This window comes from Astyanax mexicanus, chromosome 22, assembly GCF_023375975.1.
Source record: "Astyanax mexicanus isolate ESR-SI-001 chromosome 22, AstMex3_surface, whole genome shotgun sequence".
Taxonomy (NCBI): Eukaryota; Metazoa; Chordata; class Actinopteri; order Characiformes; family Acestrorhamphidae; genus Astyanax; species Astyanax mexicanus.
In genome coordinates, this window is record NC_064429.1 from 7,155,126 (window position 1) to 7,177,376 (window position 22,251).

The 22,251-nt window shown below is 42.4% G+C and overlaps 1 protein-coding gene across 11 annotated transcripts in view; it reads left to right on the forward strand.

The window, feature by feature from the left end:
* Window positions 1–22,251, forward strand: part of arvcfb (ARVCF delta catenin family member b) — a 378,373-nt gene that overhangs the window by 257,830 nt on the left and 98,292 nt on the right. For 9 of the 11 annotated variants that reach the window (XM_049470443.1, XM_049470449.1, XM_049470448.1 and 6 more), the window contains 2 exons: window positions 15,484–15,642; window positions 21,592–21,612. In XM_049470443.1, coding sequence (XP_049326400.1) covers window positions 15,484–15,642; window positions 21,592–21,612 — 180 coding nt within the window. The remainder of the gene's footprint in view (window positions 1–15,483; window positions 15,643–21,591; window positions 21,613–22,251) is intronic. The other 2 variants (XM_049470445.1, XM_049470446.1) reach the window with 1 other exon arrangement.

The following is a 22,251-nucleotide window of genomic DNA, read 5'->3' on the forward strand; positions in this document are numbered from 1 at the left end:
GTTTATTGAGGTTGTTTATGGACTAATATCTCTTATTTTACTGTATTGGAGTGTTTATTGAGATTGTTTATGGGCTAATGTCTCCTATTGTAATGTATAGGAGTGTTTATGGAGAGTGTTTATGGACTAATATCTCTTATTTTACTGTATTGGAGTGTTTATTGAGAGTGTTTATGGACTAATATCTCGCGTTTTATTAGATATGACTAGGAAGTGCTGAGATTATGTTAAATCCCTGGTTTGACTGAGGGCATTACTTGTATATGGTTCACATCCACTGAAGTCTAGCCTCTGTTGGCTCTTGGGTTCTGCGATGGTGCGGTTCCAAGTGGAGTCGCAGAAGCTGGCAGGGCAGCAGGTGGAACAGAAGGGACGACGGGCGAATTGGACGGCGCAAGGTTACTCAAACACTTTTTGTAGGGGGATTAATTGTGTAAAAGCCTAGTAATGATCTCTGGCTGCCAGCCCGACTCTAAATCCTGTTAGCTGGAGTGCAGTGCGTAACTGGAAGAGCTGCGGCTGCTCAGGTGATGTAAGGTGAGCATGATAGAGAGTCATCTATGCAGTTTGATGACCTTCTTGCAAAGTGGTGTTGGGCATTATGGTGGGTCATACATGTTACATACATATGTTACATCAATCCTGGTCTTTAAAGTCTACCACCTTGGAGCATGTAGATCTAAAACACCTGACTTTAATATTCAGTTTATTACCTGGATAAAGATAATAAGCCTTTATTACCTGGATCAGGTGTGTTGAATTAGAGTTGAGAATGTATTTAGTCTAAAAAACTGTCTTTCTCCTTCAGTTGATGGACAGACAGGTGTTCTTTGAGTTGTTGCTATGGGAAACACCCCACCCCTGTTTTGTTCTTCTCCATGTCTCAACTGGACTCAAGCCAGTGTGGAACTAAAAAGACTAGTGCTGTCTGTAATGTGAATTAGTGGAATTTGGGACATGTCTCTGGCTTGTTTAGGGTGGAAGGTTGTTCTAACAATGGGAAGATCATCCTACTGTGATATTACATTATTATGTATTTATGTTATCTTTTTTTAGCCCAATTTACTGACAGCATTAGCTAGGCTTACAGTCCAAGCTGCTTGAGGTCTAGTGTGAAGTTTCCACCAATCAGTGATGGTTTGGAGAGTCATGTCATCTGCTGGTGTTGATCCACTGTGTTTTATTATCAAGTCTAAAGTCAGTGCAGTTTTGTTTTCCCACAAAATCTTACAGCACTTCATGCTTCCCTCTGCTACTGACAACTTTTATGGAGATGAGGATTTCATTTTCCAGCAGGACTTGGCACACTGCCCACACTACCAAAAGTACCGACTGGACTGGACTGCCAAAAGACACTGATTTTTAGGTATTCATATGCTGTTTGTTTTTTTTTATCATCTTTTGCACAACAAATATTTACATAAAAAACAGTGCAAAGATGTTGAACTGGAAAATTGAAGGTTGGTCAAGCTGCTTGTGGCACACAGTAAATAAATGTTTTGGGATTTGTTAGAGAGTTCATTTGCATATTTTAGTGGACACAACAGAACAGTAGAAGATTGTGTTGCTCAGTTTCTTTAACCCAGCGGAGAGTTTAGCTCTTTAAAATAGCCTGCATAAACTGAGAACTCTCTTTTAGACGGCTGGATTTAGGACTTAAGCATCCACTGGGAGGAGAGAGGAATTCAGTCAAACCTTCAAGGATTAACAACGGAAATAAACGGATAAATTCATCTCCACCCTCAGTCGATCGGCAGCATGAACGAGGCGAAAGCGGCAGTAAACAGCTTTCACTACTATAATAAAACCCTCTATTTTATACTCTTCCCAAAGCTGCTAGGGATGAGCTTAAGCTTTAACTGCACGGACGTTCTCAAATATATAAATATAAATATCAGGATAAGTGCCGTAATCTTATGAATATGTAAACTGTTTATATTGACTGTGTTGTGTCACTGACAGCTTCATCTGATAAGGTCCATTTTCAGTTGGACAGTTTTGGTTTTCGTGGAGACTGCCTGCTGGGAACGCCACTTAAAATGAGACGAGGAGTAATCTCCTCAAAATATATGTGAATGATAAATAGGTATTATATATGCAAGAATAAAAAACTGCATTACAGATACAAAAATTGAAGCAGTACTGACTTGGAGGAACAAGAATTGTTCTGTTGAAGAACTTTATTTGTGGTTCTTTAGAGATTTTTTTGCATGAATTACCTTTTAATCATTAAACAAAAAACTCAATGTCAGGTTTTAACATGGAACCTTAGCAATTGGCAACTTTTATAGAGATGCGGATTTCATTTTCCAACAGGACTTGGCACCAGTAAGTACCAATTGGTCTTATATAATATTCTAATAATTTTCTAAGACACAGATTTGCTGTAAGCCATAATCATCATCAATAAAAGAAATAAATGCTTGGAATAGATTACTCTTTGTGTAATACATCTATTGTTCTTAAGGTTACACAGACATATATTGTACAAAATAGTGTAAGTATGAGCCTTATAACCTTACAAACAAAATGTAATAAACGTACCATGTTTAAAGGCCGGCAGCCACACACTCAGGTCAGAAGGGGCTGGTAGTGTAGTAATGTGTATATAGTGCTTTAATAGACTCCACTGGGTGTGTGTTGGGGATCTACCCCCCCATGCTGGGAGAATCAGTCATGAAAGCTTCAGAGTTTGTAGCGCAGGTTTAAGCTAATCCCCAGTCTGCCCAGCGGCCCAGTCCATCGCATCACTGACGAGAAGAACTGAATCAGTTCATGGGCTTCCCGTACACTTCCAGTATTAACAGAAGCTCAGCGTTTTGTTTTGGTTCATGACCCCAGTCACAACACACATTATTAGATCAGTAGTGATGCAGACATGTTGGGTTCAACATGCTTGCAGGAGAACACTTGCTGCATATACACTGACGTGCCTACTGATTTTATTTTTTGTCACTAAGAGCATATAAAAAATAGCATAAAACGATATGATTATGCTTTGAAAACACTCCAGAAACACGCCTATAGTTTTGAAAATTATCAAATATAATACCTCATTTTGCATTTGATTTAGTAAATACAGTGATATCATCAGCGTTTGTCCTAGCTGGGCTTCCATATTTTCTTGAGGTAACTGATGCTTTCAGCCTCGGTGTATGTAACTTTTTCGAGGAATAAATACCATTATATGTATATACGATTTAATAGTGTCATGGTTTGTGTACATTTATGTACAAAACTCTCATAATTCAACTATACCAAGATAAATTCAGTAACATTCCATTCCTGGACACCTTTAACATTTACATTACAAAAGTTTAGAAGCTATCTAAGATAAGCTGGTCCTATTTTCTTTACAATAGAGTCATTGTTCCCTCTAAAAAGACTGGAGCATATGGGCATCATATTCCCCCACAATGATAATTGCATTCTTTGAGTGATGCAGCTGTTTAAGTCTGCCTATTGAATATTAATAGCTGAATACCAACGACTTGACTGATTGTCAGTCACACGCCCCACTGAGTTCCCCTCTCTAAAGGCTAATGTCGCTAAAATGTCGGTGTTACCCGTCTAACATCAATCGCTGTGCTTCCCATTAGAGCAGCAAGTCACCTGCAATGTCTCATCCAGACACGTTGTAATCATTTATTCATTAAGCAAGCCAGTTCCACTCTGCTCCCTCACGTACGACGTGCTAGACACATGCTAACAGCCTGATGCTAACAGCCTGATGCTAAAAGCCTCTCGTCCAGCCCTGCCATGTCTCCCCTCGTCTTATTTGAAAGTCAAGTTTTGGTATTTATGTATTTCTTTCTCCGGGACGGTTCAGTGGAGCATTCCCCCGGGCAGTCACCCGGCCGCTGAGCTGGAGGTGCTGTGCTGTAGAAGAGAGCTGTGCTAGCGAACACGCTTATCCAAACTGACAGGGCTTGTCGCTGTAGCGCATGAAATGACTGCACACATGATGTGGAGGTGAGAAGGGAACGTGGCTCACCGCTAACGGGCCTGTCTGACTGACACCTGCCCGCAGAGCAGTCAACACACAGGTGGAGAATTCCTCACAGCGTTAGCATCGTGCAGTGTTAGCGGGGGGAATGCTGAGGTAGACTCATTTTAGGTTAATGGCAGTAGGGTTTTTTTTTTAGATACTGTATGTGTGAGAGAAAATTGTGCAATATGTCTCATTTTCCCAGTGAATTTGACAAATATTTAATTATTAATTGTAGTGATACTGTGGCGAACCCGCAGCCGAGCGAGGCTAGGTAATTAATTAAGGTGTTTTTAAAAAAAAAGGTCGCTGCCACCACCTTTGTTTCACCGGGGAGGTCCGGTTAGAGGGAGACAAAAAGTCTGAAGACAGAACCTGACGTTCAATTATTTTATTAGACACAATTATAAAATAGCTATACAAAAATAAACACTCCTATATATGACCAGTATAAAAATAGACTTATTTAAAAAGTACTCAGCCCATGTAGTTCATTCATTCACATAGAAGGGTAACAGGTTACTTAAAAACTACACACTGTGAAATAAACCCACTCTAGTACAGACTCACACGTGTCAATCACTAATATTACACGATCAGAGAAGCACCGTTAATTAATTCACATAGAAATGTAACGGGTTACTTAGAAACTACACACTGTGAAATAAACCCACTCTAGTACAAACTCACACGTATCTTTCATCAAATAACTCACTAATACCACACAATCAGAGAAGCACAGCAATCGTACCTAGTTTATCCTCAGAATAAATAACACACGGCTGAAGAGCTAAAAAGACATACGCATAAACACACGAGAAACTACAATAACTAGACCAGTCAGAATGATCCTAAAATAATAGTGAGTTAGAGTAACAATGGCCAGAGCTCAAACAGGAGTAAGAGAGAAAGAGATAGAGAGGGAGTGATAAACACTTGCGTTCAGATGCGATAGATACAGAGTCCGGAGCGCACACTCGCTGTAGTTCATCAAAGTCCCATAAAAGTTCAGTCTTCTCCTTGGTTCACGCCGAGGCAAACAGAGTTCAGTGCACTCTCCCAGAGCACGCCACACCAGCGTCTCATCCGGCAGCACGCGCTTCCTCTCGCGTCTACCTGGCCGTGCCCCCCCTTGAGGACCCCTTAGGTGTTCCTTATATTGCCAGTATTTTTCAACACGTGTTCACTCATTTCCCCGCCTTGTACTAGCTTGAGAACTGCTACGATAGGCCATCATAACAAAGGGAAGTAGTGTGTCCCAACTATTTTACACACTGTGAAATAAACCCACTCTAGTACAGACTCACACGTGTCAAGTCGCTGCCACCACCTTTGTTTCACCGGGGAGGTCCGGTTAGAGGGAGACAAAAAGTCTGAAGACAGAACCTGACGTTCAATTATTTTATTAGACACAATAATTAATTAAGGTGTTGTTTTAAAAAAAGGTCGCTGCCACCACCTTTGTTTCACCGGGGAGGTCCGGTTAGAGGGAGACAAAAAGTCTGAAGACAGAACCTGACGTTCAATTATTTTATTAGACACAATTATAAAATAGCTATACAAAAATAAACACTCCTATATATGACCAATATAAAAATAGACTTATTTAAAAAGTACTCAGCCCATGTAGTTCATTCTAGGTAATTAATTAAGGTGTTTTTAAAAAAAAAGGTCGCTGCCACCACCTTTGTTTCACCGGGGAGGTCCGGTTAGAGGGAGACAAAAAGTCTGAAGACAGAACCTGACGTTCAATTATTTTATTAGACACAATTATAAAATAGCTATACAAAAATAAACACTCCTATATATGACCAGTATAAAAATAGACTTATTTAAAAAGTACTCAGCCCATGTAGTTCATTCATTCACATAGAAGGGTAACAGGTTACTTAAAAACTACACACTGTGAAATAAACCCACTCTAGTACAGACTCACACGTGTCAATCACTAATATTACACGATCAGAGAAGCACCGTTAATTAATTCACATAGAAATGTAACGGGTTACTTAGAAACTACACACTGTGAAATAAACCCACTCTAGTACAAACTCACACGTATCTTTCATCAAATAACTCACTAATACCACACAATCAGAGAAGCACAGCAATCGTACCTAGTTTATCCTCAGAATAAATAACACACGGCTGAAGAGCTAAAAAGACATACGCATAAACACACGAGAAACTACAATAACTAGACCAGTCAGAATGATCCTAAAATAATAGTGAGTTAGAGTAACAATGGCCAGAGCTCAAACAGGAGTAAGAGAGAAAGAGATAGAGAGGGAGTGATAAACACTTGCGTTCAGATGCGATAGATACAGAGTCCGGAGCGCACACTCGCTGTAGTTCATCAAAGTCCCATAAAAGTTCAGTCTTCTCCTTGGTTCACGCCGAGGCAAACAGAGTTCAGTGCACTCTCCCAGAGCACGCCACACCAGCGTCTCATCCGGCAGCACGCGCTTCCTCTCGCGTCTACCTGGCCGTGCCCCCCCTTGAGGACCCCTTAGGTGTTCCTTATATTGCCAGTATTTTTCAACACGTGTTCACTCATTTCCCCGCCCCCTCAGTTCACTACACTACCTCCTCCTTTCGGCAGAGGCATGTCCCCATGCCCGAAAAAAAAAACTGCATTACAGACATAATCTTTAAAATGTTTTGGTGGACGACGTTCACGTGTCGGACGCTGCTCTCGAGGTGGCTGTTGCGCTACTGGCCTAACCGGCTCGATTCGCTGTCCTGTTTCTGCAGTTCCAAACGTAACTGTCTGTTCAGCACTATTGGGGACCATCCCCTGTGAATGATGGCGCTGTGCTTGTAGCCACCATGATACAGGAACTCTAGGGCTCCCAGTTTGTTGCTGCCCATCTACCTGAGACTTGGGCAACGATTGCCAATGTTCAGGTTCGGAGGGCCCGGACGGGGGCCTCGGAAGCTCGGGTGCGAAGGATCTGGGCGGCTGTCTCGGCGGCTGCTCGGGTGCGAAGGACCTGGACGGCTGTCTCGGCGGCTGCTCGGGTGCGAAGGATCTGGGCGGCTGTCTCGGAGGCTGCTCGGGTGCGAAGGATCTGGGCGGCTGTCTCGGAGGCTGCTCGGGTGCGAAGGACCTGGACGGCTGTCTCGGAGGCTGCTCGGGTGCGAAGGACCTGGACGGCTGTCTCGGAGGCTGCTCGGGTGCGAAGGACCTGGACGGCTGTCTCGGAGGCTGCTCGGGTGCGAAGGACCTGGACGGCTGTCTCGGAGGCTGCTCGGGTGCGAAGGACCTGGACGGCTGTCTCGGAGGCTGCTCGGGTGCGAAGGACCTGGACGGCTGTCTCGGAGGCTGCTCGGGTGCGAAGGACCTGGACGGCTGTCTCGGAGGCTGCTCGGGTGCGAAGGACCTGGACGGCTGTCTCGGAGGCTGCTCGGGTGCGAAGGACCTGGACGGCTGTCTCGGAGGCTGCTCGGGTACGAAGGACCTGGACGGCTGTCTCGGAGGCTGCTCAGGTACAAAGGGCCTCACGAGGTCTGTTTCCTCCAGTAACTGTGTCCCCAGCTCATCTTCAACAGGATCAGTTCCCAACGTACCTGAATCAAAGCAGGGTTTCAGTCTATTGTGGTGAACAACAAAACTGCGCTGTCCCTCTCCTTTAATCCGGTAAAGAGCATCAGAGATCTTTTGCTCAATCACAAAGGGGCCTTTATACTTCTTCTGAAATTTTGGACACTTTCCTACAGTCCTAGTAGTGTCGCGTACCCAAACTCTCTCTCCTTCTGACCATTGTTGTACACTCACTTTCAAATCATAGTACTCTTTTTGTTTACCAGAAGCTGTACCTAGATGTTTTTGTACCGCTGTATGTACAGAATTAAGTGTAACACCCAAACTCTGTACATACTCTGAAACAGAAGAGAAGCCTTTTTCTGGTTCCAAACCCAAGACTACATCAATAGGAAGCCGAATTTCCCTCCCCAGCAAAACTTCATAGGGGCTAAACTTTGTACTAGCTTGAGAACTGCTACGATAGGCCATCATAACAAAGGGAAGTAGTATGTCCCAACTATTTTGATTAGCCTCTACAAAAGATGCTAGCATGCCGATTATAGTGCGATTAAGTCTTTCGACTAACCCATCAGACTGAGGACTATAAGGTGAGGTACGTGTCTTATCAATTTCTAACAGCCTACAAAGCTCCTTAAACAGTGATGATTCAAATGTTCGGCCTTGGTCAGTGTGAATAACTTGGGGCATCCCCCACCTAAGAAGGAAGTCAACCACAGCTCTTGCTACTGTAGTTGCTTCTTGGTTCGGTATGGCATAGCTCTCAGCCCATTTAGAAAAATAGTCAGCAATCACTAAAATGTATTTATTGCCAGTAGCAGTAACTGGCAGAGGACCAACAATATCTAACGCAATACGCTGAAAAGGGCGAGTCGCCACTGATGGCATTAAAGGAGCCCTAGGGGTTTTCCCAACAATTTTGTGTGTGGCACATACCTCGCAGACTCGACACCACTCCTTGACATCCTTACTCCAGCCAGGCCAGAAGAACCGTCTTCGGACTTTATCCCTAAGTTTTGCAACTCCTAAATGCCCACCGGTTAGTGTATTATGAAGACTATATAAAACCCTCGGGACCCATGAATTAGGCAAAACCACCTGCTTACCAATTACGTAACCTGGCCTTCCACCAGATCGCACCAGCAGGCCCCGCTCTACTTCCAGCTGATCCCACAGTTCCAACAGCCGTTTCAGAGTGGGAGTTCCTGTAACACACTCCTCTTTATTGCCAGTTACCTTCATGTGCTTAAGTTTCTGTATATCGGCATCGTCTTCCTGTGCACCTGCCAAGTCCCAGTCTTCCACTTGCTCCTCTTGTACATGGCACGCTGCAGAAAGAGTAGACTCCTGCACATGTTCCTGTACAGATGTGTAATTTTGTCCACTAGCCTCTTCGATAGACGAACAGTTAAGTTGCGCTGTTGCTCCTTGAGATACTTCTGCAGACACAACAGAAGAGACAACCCTGGACACATTCACATTCCCTCCTTCCTGCTCATTCATAAGATTTCTCTCGTCAGTACAAGTTAATGATGCTGGCCGTATCGGTCGTCGTGACAAAGAATCGGCATTAACATGTTTCTTCCCTGGGCGATGTTCGATTTCATAGTCAAATTGGGCCAACTGTTCCAGCCAGCGTGCCAGCTGACCTTCTGGTTGACTAAAATTATGCAGCCATCTTAATGAGCTATGGTCCGTCCGGAGTAAAAATCTCCTTCCCAGCAGGTAATGTCTAAAATAAGAGGTAAAATGGACTACTGCTAACAGTTCTTTTTTTGTTGTTGCATAGTTCTTCTCTTGTCTCGAGAGGGCTCTGCTTGCATAAGCCACCACTTTTTCAAATCCATCTATTTTCTGGGACAAAATGGCTCCAATGGCCACCTCACTCGCATCAGTGTCAAGAATGAATGTCTGCCCCGGGTCAGGAAAGGTTAGAATGGGAGCACTCACCAGCTTGTCTTTTAGTGTCTGAAAAGCAGTTTGGCACTCCTGAGTCCACTTGAATGATACCCCCTTTTCAGTCAATTTATGCAGCGGCCGGGCCAATTCTGCAAACCCTGAAACAAAGCGGCGGTAATAAGAGGCCAGTCCAACAAAACTCCGTACCTCTCTGACATTGACTGGTTCCGGCCATGCTTGCACCGCCTCCGTCTTGGCAGGATCGACAGCTACCCCCTCAGCTGAGATGATATGTCCCAGATACTGGACTTGATCTGCAAACAGGTGACACTTAGCAGGTTTTACTTTCAGGTTAGCTTGGCACAACTTCTGTAACACCTCATCCAACCGGACTAGGTGCTCATTAAAAGTCCGTCCGAAAATTATAATGTCATCCAGGTAAACTAAACATGTGACCCACTGTAAATCTGCCAGGACCAACTCCATCAGTCTTTGGAAGGTACTTGGGGAGTTACATAATCCATATGGAAGAACATTAAAATGGAATAGCCCGTGGCGGGTAGCAAAAGCAGTCTTTTCTCTATGCTGTGGATCAATTTGTACTTGCCAGTAGCCGCTAGCCAAGTCTAAAGTGGAAAACCACTTGGCTGCAGCCAGAGCATCCAGTGTATCGTCAATCCGTGGAAGAGGGTATGCATCTTTCACCGTAACTTCATTCAATCGTCTATAATCAACGCAAAATCTCAACCCACCGTCTTTCTTCCGGACCAGCACCACTGGAGCTGCCCATGGACTCTGAGACCTAGAAATGATGTTATTCTTCTCCATATCCTGCAGATGTACAGCAACTTCACCCTGGAGATGAACTGGAACACGGCGAGGACACATCTTGATAGGCGGAGCCAGACCGATGTCAATCTGGTGGTGAAGCACAGTAGTTTTACCCAAGTCATGGTCACCCTTACTAAAAACAGCCAGGTTTTTGTGAAGGAGTTGTGTTACAGCCTCTAATTGTCTTTGCGAAAGGCCCCTATCATGCAAACCCAACTGTTGTAATAATTCTGACACCTGTTCTTGTTGCTCATCAATTACCCCCACAGGAGTAGCATCACTTACAATGGTTGCTTTTACACTAAGTTCACCCACCTTAGTGCCCTTATGCAACAACTGGGGTTCAACACCAAGGTTAATCAGCCTCAAGGGGGTGACACCATCCCTCACAGTGGTAAGAACACGAGCTACCAGCACATTACAATTTTCAGACAAGCTAAGACATGGCTCAACCAAGCCCTCAATTTCAGTCTCCAGCAGCCCTTCTACTTTCCCAAACACAAGACGCTCTGTTCGGGGTAATATGCTAACATCATCCTGAATTATTACTCGTCTCACCATCTCATCTGTAGAGGAGCACGTCAAAGGAAAGCATTTGCCCATTAGCTTACACCTATTCCAAGGCAAATCTAACTCCATTTTATACTGCCTCATGAAATCTATACCAAGCAGAGCTGATTGGCTAAGACCATGAACCACCAGAAAGCTAATATCTACCACCAACTCTCCAAACCTACAGACTCCTAACCACTGGCCTTCCACTTTTAACTGTTGTCCGTTAACTGCCGAGACTCTAGTGGAACATTGTCGCAGTTCATTTACCCCATCTCTACACTGCTGCCAGAATTCAAAATCCATTAAACTAACCTGGGCCCCCGTATCTAACAAAAGTGGTATTTTCATGGCATTTATTTCTCCTTCCAAGTAAATACCACTACCACACTGACCAAAAGACAAAACTTTCTTGGGTCGTGGACAAGAAATATCACAGGCAGACGACTGACCCCTATCGGCCGCCTGTTCTAGTTTCCCGGCACATATGGACAATTACGCCTAGTATGTCGATCACACCCACACTCCCAACACAGCTTTGAAGCCCTGGCCTCATATCGCTCCCTTGCCCTAGGCTGTGGCCTTCTAAACCCATCTGAATGCACCTCATCACCCACACGTCTCACTGCATCATAGCTAGGTCGCCTACCAGCATTAGGGTGCCCAACTGGGCCATTTAAAACAGTTCGCGACTGGCCAATAGCTTCTTTTAACTCCTGCACTTCCTTCTTTAAAGACTGAACTACTGCAAACATTTCATTGTCCTGAAACTTTTTATTCACTGACCCCTTATCTAACTCCACTCCTCGCACTCGAGAATCACATGCCCGCTTCTCAAAATCTCTAATAAGCTCCAGCTCCGCTGCTAAATTAATTGCATCCTCCAAGCTGGCTGGTTTAGCACTACGCAACTGGATACGAAGATCCCCATCACCCACATGCATAATAAAATGGTCTAATGCTAAAATATCCCGTGTGGCTACATCTAGATTGGCATAGGCTTGTTCAGCCAACCTACGAACTGAATTTCCAAAGTCTCGCACAGATTCTTTATGCTGTCTATGTCTATTAGAAAAATCGATCCTACTCCACTCTGAGCTTTCTGACCTAGTCAAATACCTCCCCATTGCGGCCTTTAATCTACAAAAAGTAGCACGGTCTTCTACAGGGAGACCACGATAAACTTCACGTGCCCTACGTGATAAAAGTAATGTCATAAACTTGAGCTTCTCTAATTCCCCCCAACCATTTATTTCTGCTGCTGCCTCAAACTGCTCTAGCCAATCTTTCCACTCACGTCCCTCACCAGTAAAAACCTCAGGCATAAAAATTGGTCGTTGTATAGCCATATCTACAACAGGCCCACCAGCCTGAACATGCCCAGTATCCTCCTCAGACATTTCTGTCTCCAAAAAAAAAAAAACCAAAAATAAGAGTATTAAATTTACTGGACGAAAGATCCCACCGCTGCCACCAGTGTGGCGAACCCGCAGCCGAGCGAGGCTAGGTAATTAATTAAGGTGTTTTTTTTAAAAAAAAAGGTCGCTGCCACCACCTTTGTTTCACCGGGGAGGTCCGGTTAGAGGGAGACAAAAAGTCTGAAGACAGAACCTGACGTTCAATTATTTTATTAGACACAATTATAAAATAGCTATACAAAAATAAACACTCCTATATATGACCAGTATAAAAATAGACTTATTTAAAAAGTACTCAGCCCATGTAGTTCATTCATTCACATAGAAGGGTAACAGGTTACTTAAAAACTACACACTGTGAAATAAACCCACTCTAGTACAGACTCACACGTGTCAATCACTAATATTACACGATCAGAGAAGCACCGTTAATTAATTCACATAGAAATGTAACGGGTTACTTAGAAACTACACACTGTGAAATAAACCCACTCTAGTACAAACTCACACGTATCTTTCATCAAATAACTCACTAATACCACACAATCAGAGAAGCACAGCAATCGTACCTAGTTTATCCTCAGAATAAATAACACACGGCTGAAGAGCTAAAAAGACATACGCATAAACACACGAGAAACTACAATAACTAGACCAGTCAGAATGATCCTAAAATAATAGTGAGTTAGAGTAACAATGGCCAGAGCTCAAACAGGAGTAAGAGAGAAAGAGATAGAGAGGGAGTGATAAACACTTGCGTTCAGATGCGATAGATACAGAGTCCGGAGCGCACACTCGCTGTAGTTCATCAAAGTCCCATAAAAGTTCAGTCTTCTCCTTGGTTCACGCCGAGGCAAACAGAGTTCAGTGCACTCTCCCAGAGCACGCCACACCAGCGTCTCATCCGGCAGCACGCGCTTCCTCTCGCGTCTACCTGGCCGTGCCCCCCCTTGAGGACCCCTTAGGTGTTCCTTATATTGCCAGTATTTTTCAACACGTGTTCACTCATTTCCCCGCCCCCTCAGTTCACTACAATACTATGCAGTGATGGCATAGTTACTTCCTGAAAAAAAGAAAAGTAATTTAATTACTGATTTACCCTTTATAAAGTGACTTAGCTACTTTATGGATTTCTTGATTTTAAAGTTAACTGAGTTACTTTTTACTGCCTCCTCAATATAAAAGCTTTGCCAAAACTCTACTTTAACTTTACTGGAAGCTTTGTGGCACCTTTAAGACTTGTTCTTTAATAGTGTCTGTTAGTGCTGGGCGATTTTCACGATTAATTGGGTAAATTCAAATTACAGTTTTAAAGCAATTGAAAATGGTGTAATCACGATTTTACATGCCAACATTTGATCTTTTTTTAATCAAAATATTCGAAAACGCTACTCATTTCTGAAGTGTTGATACGTCTTATCTTGGTTACCGGCGCCTCCCACAGACTAACACACGCATATTTTCTAAACGTTCCTCTGAGGATTGAAAAAAGTTCCAGCACTGTATCAGCACTTTTAACACAAACACCCGGTGGAGTAAAGCATATAAGCATACCATTTCTACTGTTTCGGTAAGGATTTGTGATTAATTGTGGAAAATAACAATAATCTCTTCTTCAAAGTTTCTTTTGTGACTCGTTTAGTGCGTTATTTCTTAATTTTCAGTCACAAACCCACATTCTGCAGTATAGTCCAGCGTCTGTAAACTTTTTGAGATTTTGAACCATTTCTTTGTCATCTGTAGTTTGATTTTTATAAGTGGGAGAAATCGATTATAAGCAAAAATCTCTTTTTTTTTACTAGTGTTTGTATTTCCAACTAGAAAACACACATCTTTCTTCTTCCACCAGCCCATTTTCCAAGCCAGATTATTATTACAGTGTGTTCTACACAAAGACCAACACATGCTCATGGCAAAGTGACATGACATATGAGAGTTTGAGTGAGGTCTGGGTACATTTTGTTTCTAACATTTAGTGGTTATTTAACATTCTTCGAAACACAGTACCACATGTGTACTGGGAATACTTATAGAAGGCATTACCGCCCACTGTGGACAGCTCAGTGCAGTGGGTGGCAATTATAGTGATCTGGCTAATCTGACTAGAATTGTCCAAGCAAACAGACTAAGTGACCGAGGAGACTTGAAAATCCCACCGGTCAGTGCAACATTCTACAGCTTGCATGGGATATGGCAAAAGTCATGGGCCTTGAAGTTGATGGGTTAGATAGCAAGGAAAATTTGAAAGCATGAGACTCTTTTACACAAACCACTTTGTAAAGGCCAGGGGTGTTTTAAGACATTTGGGGGTCCCAAGCAAAATGGACCACCACCATCCCTATAACAACCAAAAAACATTGTGTAATATCAGTTTCATATTTTGCCGACTGCAGGAATCACAAATCTGGCAGGCTTGGCTATATTCAGCAACTAGTGGGAGGAAATCCCTCCTTAAGGGATTCACTACAAAACCAGTCCCCAGGCCAACTCAGGGCCCAAGGCAATTGATATTGTTTGCTTGCCTTGTTGCTACGGGTCTGGTAAAGGCTAGACACCACTGGGTCACACAGATCTCCGAAACATCTCTCTGGTCTTGTCAGGTGTTTCCAGTCATCCACTTGGAATTAATAGATAATGTCTTGGTGCTAGATCCTGCAGAGCAGCTTCAGATGTCTTGAGCTGTCCATGATGTGAATCCTTTAACAGACTCTGACTAACAGTGGCTGGATGAAAGCACTGTTGCCATTCCACGCTGCTTTTAGAAGCCGGGCAGTGCTTGAGTGGTTAGTAGGAGGCACTTCATCTTTCTCCTCGCCCGCGCACGGCTTTAACACAAGCAATTAAAACTCCTGAGCCCTAGCAGACTTCAGAGGAAACTGAGAAACTTTCTCTCTTTACTTTGCTCTTCCTCTCTCTCTTTCTCTTCTCTTCAGGCAAGCTAGAGTGACCAAGCATGGCCCCCTCAGCCCTCCTACCCGGCAGCCTTTTCTCAGACCGATTCAGAAACATAAAAGGGCAACCTGGGCGAGAGCTGAGGGGGATCACTCGGGCATAGCGGTGCTTTTGAAGTCCGACTGGGCTGATCAATGCAAACGCAATCCTTGTTAAAGTCCTCAAAGACGGACGGAAAACTAACAGCTTCCTCACAAGCTTTCGTCTCATTTTTTTCCTTCTTTCAGTGTTTTTTCTCTCTCTCTTTCTCTCTCTCTCTCTCTAAATCACTGACCCCTGTGTCCTTTTTGCATTTGCAGGAGCAGAGTCCCAGCAACCAGACGTCTCTGGCCATGATGCAGGAGCCACAGGAGGTGGTGGAGGAGACGGTCACCATAGAGGAGGACCCCGGCACGCCCACGTCCCACGTCTCAGTGGTGACGTCCGATGACGGAACCACTCGCCGCACAGAGACCAAGGTAACCGTGGTTCCAGACATCTTTAGTAGAAAGGGTATGCATTGACATCATGTTCCCACCAGAACACACCCCCTTAGTCTGACTGAGTGGCAAAACGTTCTACAACATGGCTGTGTTTCTTGAGTTTCTTATGATGTTTTCACACCTGTAGTTGCTACAAGTTTATTAACTTTAACTTTAACATTTTCCCCTGTGGTTTGGTCAGACACATTGTTTTCATTAGGATGTTTCATCAATAAAAAGAGTTGTGCGGGAATGAGCGGCGAGCGCTGCACACACAGCATTTTGTGTGAAAACAGCTTAGCATGGCATAAGTTAATAGTTGTCATAATTATTTTGGTAATAAATCAGGTTAAACTGTACCTAAACTGTCGTTTAGCTTAAATATGAGGACTATATTTGTTAGTTGGGTCAGATCAAGGTCAGATCAAGTTCTCACCACAAACGTACCGCTCTGGAGTTCGTTTGGGACCAGACTAAGACTTCTCTTGTGGGCCAAACAGGCCACACAAAGAGTACCACCCTTAGAGAAATGGCCAAACCAGTGATTAATTGATTGTTTTTGGGTTTCCTAATATTTTGCACCTCAGACTGCAATCAAACTGGATTTTTATCTGAAATTAGCTCTGTTGAGATGACTGTCCACACTGTTCTTTTCAAGTAATCAGATCAGATTTGCATTTCTGAACATCACAAACATGTCTGATAAGGTTGTTTGTATTGTGAGTTATGCAAAAGACACAATTAAATCCAACTCTAGAGTGCAACCAGAGTGTCCAGACCAAGACACATCTGTAAAAATCTGATTCTAATTGCATTTGAAACCACCTTCAAAGGATGTTTTAAATCCGATTTACATATATTTTTTGGTTTGGTTTTCCGGACGTCCAGACTATCATAAATCTGATCTGAATAGAATTTATTCAAAAATTGGATTTGGACTGGCAGTTTAAACATAGCCTAAGTCTGTGGTTCTTAATCTGGTTGTGTAGTACATGTAGACTGTTGGTCCCCTAGGACCAGGATTGAGAACAAATGTATTAAGAAAAAGACTACAGAGCTACAGGTTTGAGTTCTGGGTTCCAGTTGCAGTTCTGTGAATTACAACAACCCGTTACCTTTTTTTTTACTTCTTTATTTTTTTTTCAGTCTGCAAAATGATATCTTTTTAGTTTGTACAGTCAAACAAAAAACAGCTCTTTCCTATTCTGTGTTTTCACTGAATTCACACTGAACACAAATGCTAACACTCTGTCTGTGTTTTTGCCACTCAGTGAGCGTAACCGCAGTAACTTCCTATAACTGTGATGTCACATGCATACCCTCTCTTCATGGCACAATCACTGTTAATACCGTACAAGAAGCCATAATGTAATTTACACACAGACTGACCTCAAATCAACTTTTTAAATCAGACATAAACCAATACTTTCATCAGAATAATATTAATTAATATTAACGTGTTACTAGCTTAAATAATACAGTGACAAACTGACCAGCTTGGGGACGGCTTGGAAACAACACCACCTGTATAAGTTGTGTGGTGTTATCTTGTGAGTGAGGTTGATAATTGGCCAATGTGCTCATGGCAAGATGATGTGTATGATCTATGTTAGAGTGAGGTCCGATAGTGGGTGCACTGGGTATTTAACATTCCTCCATCCATAGTGTAAACCTGTAATACATCATAGAGGGCTAATATTACCACCCACAGTGGACAGTGCAGTGCTGTGATTAAGTGGTAATGATCGTGACCAGCAGTGTCTGGGGAAAAGTGTCAATAAAAACAGACAAGTGACTCTGGAAAATCAGAAATCAAATCCACATTAAATGCAAAAAATTCTATACCTTAATATCCAACATGTCAGTGCAGCAGTAGGTGTTTCTTATAAAGTGGCCAGTCAATAAAAATGCATGGTAGGAGGGAGCATGGTGGCTAGTGAGTGGAAGCACTAGGTAGGAGGGAGGTGTTTCTAATAAAGTGGCCAGTGAGTGGAAGCACAATGTAGTAGTAGTAGGTGTTTCTAATAAAGTGGCCAATGAGTGGAAGCACAAGGTATAGTAGTAGGTGTTTCTAATAAAGTGGCCAGTGAGTGGAAACACAATGTAGTAGTAGTAGGTGTTTCTAATAAAGTGGCCAGTGAGTGGAAGCACAAGGTATAGTAGGTGGTGTTTCTAATAAAGTGGCCAGTAAGGGGAAGCACAAGGTATAGTAGTAGGTGTTTCTAATAAAGTGGCCAGTGAGTGGAAGCACAATGTAGTAGTAGTAGGTGTTTCTAATAAAGTGGCCAGTGAGTGGAATTACAAGGTAGTAGTAGGTGTTTCCAATAAAGTGGCCAGTGAGTGCAGTGGGTGATTGATGGTAGTCTATGGCTGGGTTGAATGTGAGTCAGTCCCTCGGGGGGGAATAGCAGTAAATTGACTCAGCTAGTGCTGCTCTACATCACTGTATTATTTCAGATTCGCTTAGTCAACACTATAAATGTAGTACACGTGTTGCCTATTGTTATTAAACAGGCCAAAGAGAGAGTGTGTGTCTGTGTGTGTGTGTGTGTCAGCGATATACAGGGTTACTGGTGGAGTGGGGCAGCCGCTGCTGACTCAGAGTTCTGGCTCACATTTCTACCCAATCAGCCGTAGCGCCGGCGAGGGGTAAATTCCAGCTGGGAAAGTTCTGGCCTTCTCCTGCACAGAAGTCCAGCTGTTCTGGCAGGAGGGAGAACGCTCAGGAAACAGAACAGCACTTGTTTCATCTGCACTGTTCAGAGTCTGTCAGGAACAGGGTTGGCAGGGAACCATTTTTGTGATATTTCAAAACTTTTAGCTAAAAAAATGGCTTTAAAGGAGATGTTCCATATTTTTTGCACTATAAGGTGCACTTAAAATCCTTTAATTTTCCCAAAAAACATCAGTGAGCCCTATAATCCCGTGCATCTTATGTATTAATTCTACCAGTCAGGTATTAAGAAGCAGTAAAGCCACTCTGCTGAAGTACAGCGTTATACAAGAGTTTCAGTTTAGTTCTTCAGCCTTATTAGCATTAACCACGCTAAGCACTAGCTCATCCAGAGGTGAGTATACAGTCCTGCTCACCATTATTGGCACCCCTTCCTATTTTGCATAACCTGACAATATCTACAGAAATAAATATAAATGTACCAAAGTTATATATTCAGGGTTTTTTAATTGGAGGTTCAAAGTAATACAACAAATAAAACATTGTTTTTCAATTTGCATGTTGCAATTTTAAAGACAAAACAGAATATACAGCATGTGCAGCAATAAAGACACCCCTTGTTAATATTGAGTTGCACACCCTTTGGCTGTGATTACAGCCTTCAAACGTTTCTTGTAGCCATCTATAAGCTTCTTGCACATCTCAGCTGGTATTTTTTCCCACTCTTCCCTTGCAGTTTGTTCAAGCTCTTGAATGTTTGCAGGGTTCTTTTTCCCAATGGCAGATTTCAACTCACCCCAAAGATTTTCGATGGGATTGAGGTCAGGACTCATTGCTGCCCATTTTAAAACAGTCTATTTTTTCCTTTTAAACCATTCCTGTGTGCTTTTGGACGTGTTTTTTGGGTCATTGTCTTGCTGGAATACCCATGACCTTCGACTCAAACCAAGTTTTCTTACACTGGGTAGGACATTTTGCTCTAAAATCTCTTGATAATTCTCAGATTTCATGATTCCTGTGATACGGTCAAGTGCTCCAGTACCAGACGCAGCAAAGCAACCCCACAGCATTATGGATCCTCCACCATGCTTAACTGTTGGTAGGGTGTTCTTCTCCTTATAAGCTTCATTGCGCCACTTGTAAACAAACTGTTGCTTTGCATTGCCAAAAAGCTCTATTTTTGTTTCATCTGTCCACAGAACATTTTCCCAGAAGGATTGTGGTTTGTCAAGGTACTCTTTGGCAAAGATCAGTCGTTCCTTTTTATGTCTTTTCTTCAGCAATGGTTTCTTCCTTGGCCTTCGCCCGTAAAGCTCTGCTTGGTTTAGTGTGCGGCGTATGGTACTTGTTGAAACCATGACCCCAGACTGTTCCAGGTTGACCTTCAGTTCTTTGGATGTTTGCCTTGGTTCTTTTTCCACCATTCGCACCAACCTTCGAAGACTTCCTCGAATTTTCCTCTTTCCTCCACGTCCAGGAAGGTTCTTGACAGTTCCATGCTTGGCAAACTTCTTAATAACATTGCTCACTGTTGAAACAGGGACACCAAGGTCTTTGGAGATGGCCTTATACCCTTTGGAAGTCTTGTGTTTGCTAATAATAGCACTTCTGATGTCCTCACACAGCTCCTTTGTCTTCACCATTGTAACAAAAGAACATGGCCCAAGGTTTGTTTTTTTAAAACTCTGAAGTCATCATTCATTGGCTAATTCATGTCAAATGGGCACTGATAATTTGTCACAGGTGATTATCCTTTGCGATTTGCCACAGGTGAGTGAAAATGTGTTTTCATACTAATTTAGTGTAAAGGGTGCCAATACCAGTGTCACAGCAAGCTTAAGGTTTTTCCTGTTTTTCCCTCACATTGTTTGTTGCTTTAAATTGTTGTTCATAATTTTCTCTTTTGTTTTAAATACGAGTGCTCTATACAAAAATATATCAGTCGACTACTTTTTTCAGGGGGAATTTCCACAATATGTACTTAAACTTCATGGGTGCCAATAATGATGAGCAGGACTGTAATTGGCCTGTAGCCTGCAGCTAACCCTGGCTAGCATTGCTGGAGCAGCATTATCATTACCGCAAGAAGTTAACCGCTAATGCTAATTCTCTAGCTTTAGTGGAAATCTGGAAATTTAAGCTTACTGTAAATAAGCATAAGCGCTTGACTCACCAAATAAACGTTTTTTTTAGGAAAGAAATCTGTGTGGATTAACATCCAGCGCTTGTTTGATCTGAATATTTATTTTATTTATTTTTGAGAATTACTGTTTTGTTTGTTAAACTCAGCTTAGCTTTACAGGACTCACCATCCAGCGCTGAGACCTGCTGAATTAGAAGGAAAACATTGCGACACCCCTGTGCCTTTACTAATGTCATGTAAAATGCTCCTTAAAATCTGGTGCACCTCATTGTGTGAAAAAAGGTGAATATCTATTCAGACTGTGGATGTGGTATGAGATGGTTGTAGAAAAACTACATACTTTTTTTTTTTTTAACAGTAGTTGGGAATGAAACCAGGTGATACATGACTTCAGCTCAAATATTGCCTGTAGCCAATCCCCCAGCCAGTGAAAATACCACCTTCATAAGTTTAAAGACATAATGATGATCATTGCCTCCTCATGATGCTGCAATGGTAGCAGTTAAAAAGAGGTACAGAAGCACATGTGAGGTGTGTTCAGGTAAATTTCTGGTGTATTGCTATCTTGGCAACAGAAAACACAGGTGCGCCACTGACTCAATACAACCTTGAGTGATGTCAACAGCAACATATACAGTGTGCGTACACACCATGTCATAAGCATTCTCGCTAACTTGTGTTTAACCTCTCTGACAAGAAAACACCTCACAACTTACACACATTATAAAGGGGTGGGCATTTACAAGCTGTCCTTCAGGGTAAAACTTCTTGATCAATTTATTCACTGCAATCCTATTAATTACTGTTATCTGTATCAGCTATCAATTGCTAAATAATCTTAATTAATAAATTAAATAAATTCCTTTCGGCACTTCCGATATTTTATATGTTTTAAAAAAGAAAGGAAAAAAGACTATTACACTCACAAATTTAAGAACCTCAGTCCAATAATCTGTCCCCCAGATGCCAGCATGCTGTGGCACACACACACTCACAAACACACACACACAATAACACACATACTGTACACTTCCATCTAACATTTCACACCTAGTCCTGAAAGTTTTGGCAGAACTCTTTTCTTGATTACCCTTTGCTTGTGTTTTGTTGTGTTTGGGGGGAAATAAAGGACAATTCAACTAACTTGAAGGTGAGTTGAAACACACACACACACACACACACACACACACACACAAACTCATGCACACTCCCACATGCCACACACTCGTCTCCTTGGCTGTCAGTCACCATTATGTGTGCCCATTGAAGCTGTGCGGCGCAGCCACTCGATGCTGGTGTGAAATCACAGCATGGAGCTTCAATTTACCCAGCAGTCACCTCCCCATAACCTACACACACACATACCTGTATATATATATATATATATATATAAATTTTTTTTTTTTATCTGATTAATCACAAAAATATTCTGTGATTAACAGTGATTAATTGCACTTGTTCTTCTTAAAACACCAGTTTTTATAGTGGATATTTAAATGTAAATAAAAGGATGAATGTAAGAAATATAAAATGTAATTATATTTATATTAGTGGTGTTAATTAAAATACTAGTATATATTTGTATAACTGAGGAAAGATAAAGCCAGCATGGGGAGCTGGAATAAAGAATGCATGATAAATTGATGAGTTTGTTTATTTGGAGCGTTTCTCCTTCTGTTTGGTTTGGTTTCACACAGGCATAAAAATAAATGCACCAAAATGTGCACCAATAAACCATGCAAGCACATCGACTCCTCTGATTGGTCAGAGCTGTGTGGCATGGGAGCAA